The sequence below is a fragment of the Physcomitrium patens genome, chromosome 13, assembly GCF_059467195.1.
Source record: "Physcomitrium patens ecotype Gransden chromosome 13, ASM5946719v1, whole genome shotgun sequence".
Lineage (NCBI taxonomy): Eukaryota > Viridiplantae > Streptophyta > Bryopsida > Funariales > Funariaceae > Physcomitrium > Physcomitrium patens.
The window spans coordinates 13504196-13513158 of record NC_143422.1 but is presented as its reverse complement, the minus strand read 5'-3'; the positions used below and the strand labels follow the sequence as shown (position 1 = coordinate 13513158).

The 8963-nt window shown below is 34.5% G+C and overlaps 1 protein-coding gene across 2 annotated transcripts; it reads left to right on the top strand.

Annotated features, from left to right (window-relative positions):
* Positions 1–4463: 4463 nt before the first annotated feature.
* Positions 4464–7100, top strand: LOC112290225 (protein IN CHLOROPLAST ATPASE BIOGENESIS, chloroplastic). 2 transcript variants are annotated; one of them, XM_073538009.2, is made up of 4 exons: positions 4464–5282; positions 5919–6110; positions 6275–6371; positions 6816–7100. In XM_073538009.2, exons 1-4 carry the CDS (start codon positions 4569–4571, stop codon positions 6848–6850), a joined length of 1038 nt encoding a protein of 345 aa, XP_073394110.1. In that variant the 5' UTR covers positions 4464–4568; the 3' UTR covers positions 6851–7100. The 2 variants fall into 2 exon arrangements, with proteins under 2 accessions (XP_073394110.1, XP_024392075.1); XM_024536307.3 differs by lacking the exon at positions 6816–7100 and having other exon boundaries at positions 6275–6705.
* The last annotated feature ends 1863 nt before the right edge of the window (positions 7101–8963 follow it).

Below are 8963 nucleotides of genomic sequence, written 5' to 3'. Positions count from 1 at the left end.
TACCGAGTGATTTTCAACCAGTGTGGGGATTGAAACAAAACATCGCCATTGCACCTATATGTCAAACTATTAACTTGGCGACCATAGCAGAGTCACGTACAATTAAGATTTACGAAGATATTAAGGACCAGGAGTTGACCTGTTGGATAGAATTTTTCTTGCATCATAAGTCTCCTTTTGTTTGGACTTATGCTGATTTAAAGGATATTCCTGCTGATGTCTAAGAGCATCGTATCATTTTAGAAGAGAACGCTAAACCAATACGACAAAGGTAACATTGCCTTAATCTTAAATATTTCCTCATGGTGAAGGAGGAATTGGACAAGCTTCTTGTAGTTGGTTTTATTTATCCAGTACCGAATAGCGAGTGGATTTCTTCAATCATCATGGTGCCAAAAAAGAATGGAAAAATCCGTATTTGTTAGGATTTCTAGAAACTTAATGCAGCCACCAAGAAAGATTACTTTCCATTACCTTTCATCGACACAAGATAGACCTAAGTATGGTATAAGTGTGTTAGGGTGTAGAGGCGGCTGAAAAGATAGTTAGTAATTATTAATGTGTCAGATGGGACGGAGGTGAAAAACGGACAATATGGATAACATGTTGTCATGATCACCGGTAGTAAGAGAATAGGAGTGGGGCACCACTTAGAAGTCATTCTGTGTTGTCGTTCTTGGTTGTTTTCTAAGATTGATATTTCTTGTCTTTCTTATATTTTTGAGCGTAGTAGTTCTAGTAAAGAGTTTGAGAGAGGAAGCGTTATGGCAATTGAAAGTGCAAAGCGAGCTACAAACAAAGAAGACAATGGCAAAAACATGAGAGCTAGATGCATATCAAAACCACCTTCTCTGATAATCATTACCAATATAGAACCGATGAAGTTGAATATTTGTTGAACGCCGAAAAAAATAAAAGACTTTCGGAATGCGTAGTTGTTCCAGTTTTTGCACCTGTCAGATCATTTACCATCAATTAATGTGTCATTAGTAGAGGAATATATCACAAACTATGACCCAAAGGATGGATCAAATGTGGTACAAGGACGAATTATCAAGATTGATGGAATAATCCTAGAAAAGGTGTGATGTCTTCCTATTGGAGAAATTGCGGTAGGAGTTGATGACTCAAGCGACTTTAGTCTAGGAAGATATTTCAAGGGAGGTATGTCGACCTTTGAGAGGAACCAAGGTTGGTGGACTGCTAAGGCAATTTCACCAGAACTCGTGGAATGGTTCTGTTTTGTGGTGAGGCGGTTAGAATTGTACCGACACCCCACATATATGTCCAAACGGTTATTGTATGCAGCAGTAGGGGCATTAGAAGGGATGGTGTTTAACTGGGTAGCATATGTAGCTACTTGTATTCATGCGGAGATAGGAACCAAGTGGAAATTGGAAAAATTCACTTATTTGTTTTGTTCTAATTATGTGTATTCTGTGATTGCGCACACATTGCATCAAACATCGCCAGTAGAAGAAAGTCATGTATTAGTGCTAGTGCCTCCTCAGAGAGAATGAAATTTGTTGGCACAAAATGTTAATACAGCGGATGTAATACACGAAATTGGGGAATCAAGTCGTACAGTGGCACAAGGAATCGTTCGAGTTATTGAATCAAAACGGATTCTAATTTGTTTAGCGGTGGAGGAAGAGAATGAAACCCCAATTTTGATGGATATTAATTAGTTGGTATTTCCATAAGATCGATTGCCCGAAGGAATACTTCTTAAGAATGCTTTATTGAAGCACATTTCACAAATACATTGTATGGTGCGAGCATTGGACGTAGAGGGCAGTAGCAAACGAGATTTAGAGGACATTAAGAAGGTGATATTAGAGCAAAACCAAAGAATTGAAGAGCAAGAACGGATGATAAATGAAATTGAGGAATTCAAGCTGGTATTGGAATGGAAATGGGTTCACCAATATGAATCTTAGACGAAAGAAAATGAACACATCTTACGGATTGTGGAAGGACAACAAAACGAATTGATCTAAAATCGCAAGACATAAGATTTGGAACGGGAGAAACTCAAATGTCAGTTGCAGGTGTAAGGAGATGAGGCAAAGTTATTGATGAAAGAGAAAGAAGCATTGAGTGACCAATCCAGATATAAAATACAGAAGTTGAGGTCTGAAATTGAATTTTTATAAGCTGAGGTGGCAAAATTGACAAAAGAGTTAATAGTGAGAAGCCAATCACAAGTCTCAATTGAAGATGTTTCAGAATGGATGAGTCAGCAACAGCATCAATTGGAACTTCGGGATGCCCAGAACTTGAAACTAGAGGCTCAAGTCCATGAATTGGGTGAGTATAATGAAGATCTCTCAAACCAGTTGATGAAGGAGTCGATGGACGGATTGGAGGAGGAGAAAAATTTGAATTTAGAACCAGAATCGGTGGAACCTAAATTCAATAATGTAGCAAATGTTTAATTGGGTGGATCAGAGAAATTAATAATTTTGTAGAGTTTTGTTAAGTAGTTTGTAGATAGGTATCCATTGTGTATTTGCGAGGACACTACACAGATAGGAGTGGGACTATGTAGAATAGATATTAGTTTGTTTTTGTAAGATATTGGTAAAATAAACTAATAGTCCATAGAATAGTTAGTTCAGGAGGACGGATGGTTGATTTAGTTATTAAAAGCGGTTAACTATAGGATTTCGGTTAGAATCTTGAAATCAGTAGCAATTATAAAGGAGTTGTAGAAGTTTGTTGGAGGGCGAGACTGTGATAGTCATGAGCCAAGGTTAAGCTTGGTGCTTCCTCTTTATTTTTTTTGTTTTCTTTGTTGTTGAAGAGTAATGGATAGTTTCTGAATACTGAGAAGTGAATCTGTGGAATAAATTAGAGATTGATTTATGAGTTATTGATTATGTAATTTGAGTACTGAGTGATTGAATTATATGAGAAGTTATTGGAAGATTGATTATGGATGGAAGATTATGATTGTTGTTTATTGAGAGTTGTATGTGTGTGTTTCGACAAAGGAAGTCTGTGATTACAAGAATTCTCTGAATTCAGATTGGTTGGAGTGAAGTCTATTATTTCTAGTGTTGGATGGAATTTATTGAGTTTTGAGCGGTCTTTTGAGAGTGCAGGGTTGCACATTATGGTTATCAGTTGATGAAGGAGTATTGTTACTGGGAGGAAGCATTGTAGTATTTTTTAGTGTTTTAGTGGTTCGGAATATAGTTAATTGTGTGATCCTAACAAGTGAAACTCATGCGCTTAGTCTTTCCCTAAGTTCGAATTCTCCTATACATGTTTATTTTAGAAGGAATTGTAGAATAAGTAAAACGACAATCATACTATATGATTAAGTAGAAGTAGCTAAAAATAAATTTATCTCATAATATCTTATATAGAAGCATTCTAGAAGCTTCATAGATATCGCTTTGACTTTACATGTATTTGTCATTGATTGATAGGCTAGAAACTTGGTCAATAGATAATTACATGTTAATAGCTTGCAGAACAAGCTAACTATGTGGCGCACATATAGAAAACTTACCTTGTAAGTTAAGATACATGTCTTGTAAAATCAATACATTTGGAGGTTTTATAACTCCTAATTAAGAGTATATATGGAGGCAAGAGTGAAGTCTTTTTCACTCTTGTCAATGCCTTTCTAGTCTTCTTATCTTTAGCAATAGCCATTCTAGTTTAATACCATATCATTTTTGAGTGATTTTCTAATTCTTTTGAGTGTGAAAAAAGTATATTAAAGATTTCTTTTCTCAAAATTCATGTCCTTGACAAATATCCATTCTAGTTTTGTTTTCTATCTTAAATTTATCTTTTCTTTATTTTTTATTTTTTTTTAATAATATAAGAGTGTGTAGTATTTTTAAAACTTTGTCTAAATTTATATCCTTGAATAAAAGAGATTTATTGCCTTAGTAATTTAGATCACCTAATTTTGAATTATTAATATTTAAATCTCACCTATTAGATTGTTACAAATTTTTATTAATCCTAAAGATATATGATGTTTTATTCTAATGAGCTAAAAATTGTTAGAATCACAACATTGAATATATCAATGATATTTTATAAAATATCACATATAAATATAAATTCCTTAATATATTATCCAAATCATAAATTATATGTTCAGAAAAAAAACAAATGTGCTTATATATGTATCTCTAACTTATTTCAATATATATAAAACCAACTTCTATTCTGACATGAAAAAACCAAGACTTTGTTGACATTTCAAAACCATGTCCAAAATTTTTTAAGAATAAATATTATAAGCAATCACTAAATTCACATCCATTTTATATACAAGAACATACGAGCTTTCATGAGCTTCCACACTATTTATAATTTAAACAGAAGGTGCTGACCCACCACCAACAGCGCCACGAACGAATGATAAACCTGAACGAACAGGGTCATTCGTTCATAACCACCGTCCAAAGCCTGCAAAGCTCCAACTAGAAGTAGCCTCAAGGTTTCGGCGGTTGATCGATCAGAGGAAGAGCCATCGTTTTGCAAAATGTTGCCGAGGTTTTTTGTTTTTCAAGGTTTAGGGCCGAATCGGAGCAGTAGCAATGAAGCCGATTAGATTGATGCAGCGAGTCGCATCCTTGTCTGTGTCAGGCGGTGGATTGCCGCTGCACAGGATCGGTGCAAGCGATGTCTGCCGTGGTTGGATTAAGAATTTTAGCTCCGAAGCTACGGCCTCGGATCACTCGGTATTTTTGAAGGAGGTCGCCGCGCTGGAGCCGCCGGCGTCGCTGCAGGCGCTGCTGAATGTGCTGCAAGCCAAGGGGGAGAGTGTTGTGTCGCCCTACCAGCGGAAAGGGATCATTCCGCTTGCAGTTCCGCTCACGGTGTCGCAGGATGGCGATATGACGGCCCTCCTGCGCTGGCCGACGCCGGGGAGTTCCGTGAATGTGCCTGTAGTGCGTGTGCAGCGCCATGGCATTTTATTGCTGGCGAAAAGTCCTGAGGAGTATATTCACAGGGCTTTGGTGGAGGAGGATGTGGCGGAAAGCTCTGGCCGAATTTCGGAAAGCGCAGGGTCGGTCGGGAGGTCGTTGTACCGCCTTGGCGAATTTAAAGCGTCGAAAATGAGCAGCATGGATGCTTACTTAATGAAAAATGTGGGACACTTCCCTGACGTATTCGAGCGGCTTGCTCTGCGGCATCTAGAGAAAGGTGATAATATTTCTGCTCTTGTGACAGGGGAGTATTACGCAAGCAAGAGGCACTTCCCAGGATTTGGTCGGCCTTATGTATTCAATGCTGAGCTCATGCTTAAGGTCGGTGTTCTCACTCATCATAATCCAATTAGTGATAGTGTTACTTGCTTCGGATTTTTTTCAATTATCGATGGCATGATTGTTGTGAATTTACCGATCCGCGCCACAGACCTGCATCGAGGACCTCTGCGGATCACTTTTTATTATTTCAATTATTTATCAACCCTATGTATCGCATTATGAATTGTGTGCACTATTGGAGGTGGAGACTGTGTCATTATTCCGAAGTGTAGATGCCATTCTTGAAGAGCCTAAAACTTAAAATGCAACTACTTGCTTATGAACATGGGATTATTCTACCTATTTCCTCTTGAATTCTACATCTGCGATGAAGAGTTTAGTAGCCGATGGCGAAGATTTGCTTCAGAACTGAATTTATTATGGGGCGTCGTCAGGGATGAACTTTCGCAGCGGGCTTTACGTTGCACCACGAAAGGTTCTTGCCTTTTGAAAGGTTTATGTAGTAGAATGGCACATATCCTAAGTCTTGATAGACCTAAATCAGCATGAGTGTATGCATATATGACGAAAATATACATGACGCGCTGTAGATGAATTGGAACCTTACTGTAGGGGGAAGATTCTATGGCTTGATCATGAGCAAGATGTTTTTTGAACGTAAGTTTCTGTCTGTAGGTGGGGCGCAAGAAGGAGGCCAGAGATGCTGCCCGATGTGCTCTTCGGTCACCGTGGTGGACATTGGGGTCCAGTTACGCAGATGTTGCTCGCATTGCAAACTGCGGCGAGTCGCAAATAAAATTGATGCGAGAACGGGCCTCCGATGAGGGCCGTCAGGAAGACCTTCTCAAAGGCAAGAGTTTAGAACAGGTTAGTTGCAATCGTCGATTCCTCCTTTAATTCGTTTCTTTTGAAAGTTTCTATCACCGTCGAGGATAAATTGGATATTTCATGAAAGATGCTGATTACGAAGTCAAATAGCTCATCGTCCATTTCTCGGTATGAAAAGAAGTATTGAGCTGCTGTTGGCACAGGTGGCGGTAGACCAAGCAGGCGTTTTGTTGGACCTTGCTGCAGTGGAGTGCACATGGGATGACGTGCGGGAGCAATTGGCCAGTCATTACAAAGAGGGTGGGCTTGAGGATATTTCCAGATTCGTCTCTACTGCCTAGAGTTAGCAGACATGCGGGAAATGAGATGTAATCTGTACAATACCTTTAGATTAATGTATCCAATTCATACCGATTCACGTAAGGATTTAGCATGACCTAATATCACGACAATATTATGAACGTCCCACTGTAGACGGGATATCGAAATATCCTTGCGGCTTTGGTTTCAGCCATCTTAGTAGAGATTATTAGGTCTCGTTGGGATGGAGTAGCCTTGGGTCATTGCAGTTGCAATCTGCTTCCGCGTGTCCACGCACTAATAAAAGTCATGCACTTCTATGCCTTGCCAGTAATTAATTCATTCAGTTTTTACTCTCTTTTACGAATAGTTCTGGCGTTCCTTTGGTAATTTCACATTAATGATGCTCAGGCTAATCGTTTGCGATTTCATGATTGCTTGCAGCTTGGCACAGATATCTAGTAACGCGTCCGTTCTGATTTGGGATTACAAGTGAAGATCCCATTCTTGGTCCAAATGTAATCACAATGAACCAGCAGAATAAATAGTTTTAATGAAATTAATTTTGAGTAGTATCACAATGTCTACCTAGTTTAGAGTTTTGTACACCAATTTGTAAAGTTTAATTGCCAAGTAGTATATGTATTGAGGAAGTATATTTGGAAACAATTATGTTATCATAACAAAGATACAGTAGTAATGTAATGATCATCACATCTTTCCAGAAAATTCGAGAAAAGTCACACTTATATATTAGTCTTACAAATACTTTGAATTGTGGTAATAGTTTATTGTCTTTCTTGATTTGAATTTATATATATATATATATATATATGTATACAGGTGATAAATCGAGGAAATTATTAAATTGACCCAGGCAATTATCAAATCAACCCACCCATTATCATTAGTAAACCATTATCACTAATCTAACCATTTTTTCATTGATTTTTAATCAATGCAAATCTGACAATGGAGAATTTTTTTGATGGTTAGGATGGGTGGGTTGATTAAACAAAATGATTGGATCAATTTAAAAATTTCCTAAATTTGAGATTGATAATATATTTTATATTTTAAAATATTTTTTATATTAACACCATAATTGTTGTGTTAATTATATGACAATAAATTTATTGAATTTAACAAGTAAAAAGGTTTTTGGAACATAAGTTATTTAGTTAACAAAATATATAATTCTATTATATAAATAAGGATTATTAATATAAATAAGGATTATTAATTTTATTAAATGATTTCTTAGATGTAAAAACAAATAACAACACGATCAACTTGAAGAGTATTGAAAACAATTAATAAACACAATTAATACATAAGAAAATTTTATAAATTTATTTTACTTGTAAAGAAAGCCATTAATCTTTATTCTTTATTAAAATTATATATATATATATATATATATGAAATATTTTAATATAATCATATCAAGATATTAATCTAAACTTGCATTTTATTATTTATCCATGCTTTACAAATAATCTTAGAATTATCATATATTTTTCTTATAAATATCAAATTTATTTTAGATTAAATTTGGTGTCCCTTATTTAAGCTAAGATAACAAACTATGGTACCAAATAATTTAGAATATTATTCTTTTAAGTAAAAAAAGAATATTATTTTAAAATAGTTATTTAAAAAAATTTCATATACTCTTCTTTATTTTAAAAAAAAAAAATTATATGTTGTAAAAATAAAAAAATATGATGCTAAACTTCTATTTAAGAAGTAAACAACCATAGAAGGTAAGATATAGAATATAAGTTAAAAGTAAAGTTTCATACAACAATGTAGACCATAAAAACACAAGTTAATTAATATATAAGCCACATCAAGTTGCATAGAATAAACAAACTAATACTGTAAAATATTTTTAAAAAATAAATTAATATCAAATAATAAAACAAACTGATTTTTTTTTTTTTTTTTTGTTAAAAAATATGTTTTACATAATAGTATTAGTTATAATTATTGGTTATAAAAGAGCAATAAGTTGGCATTATAGATTGGTGATGAACATTTCCACCTTTTTTTTTCTACTAAGCATACTTTAATTAGAATTAACTTATAATTGTTTGTAAAGGGTTCTACTAGTACTTCTTGGTGTTTAGTTGCCTTGCTACTTCTAATATTGTTTATTTGAGGCACTGTGACCAAAAGAATTGTTTTCGATGTTATATCACAAGCAAATATAATTTATATTTTAAAAAATAAAATAAAATAAAATAAAATAAAAATCTAATGCTTGTTTTCTAAGATTGATAAGTTTTTATTAAGTATTATGTATTATATTATTGCATATCAGATGCCATTGATGATATGTCATTTAAATAAACTTCTTGTTATTACTACTAAGTTGTATTATTGCTATTATATTGTTGTCCATGGTATTAACATTTATTTAAAAATAGCCTAAAAAAGTAGTTATATATTGTGAAAAAAATTAAGTGCACTCAATTAGATGTTTTAAAAATGTTACACAAATTAATATAAACTAATGAGCCTTGATCAATCACAAATTATTATAGTCCAATTTAAATTAGTAATCTTTAAATTAAATAAGATTAATAA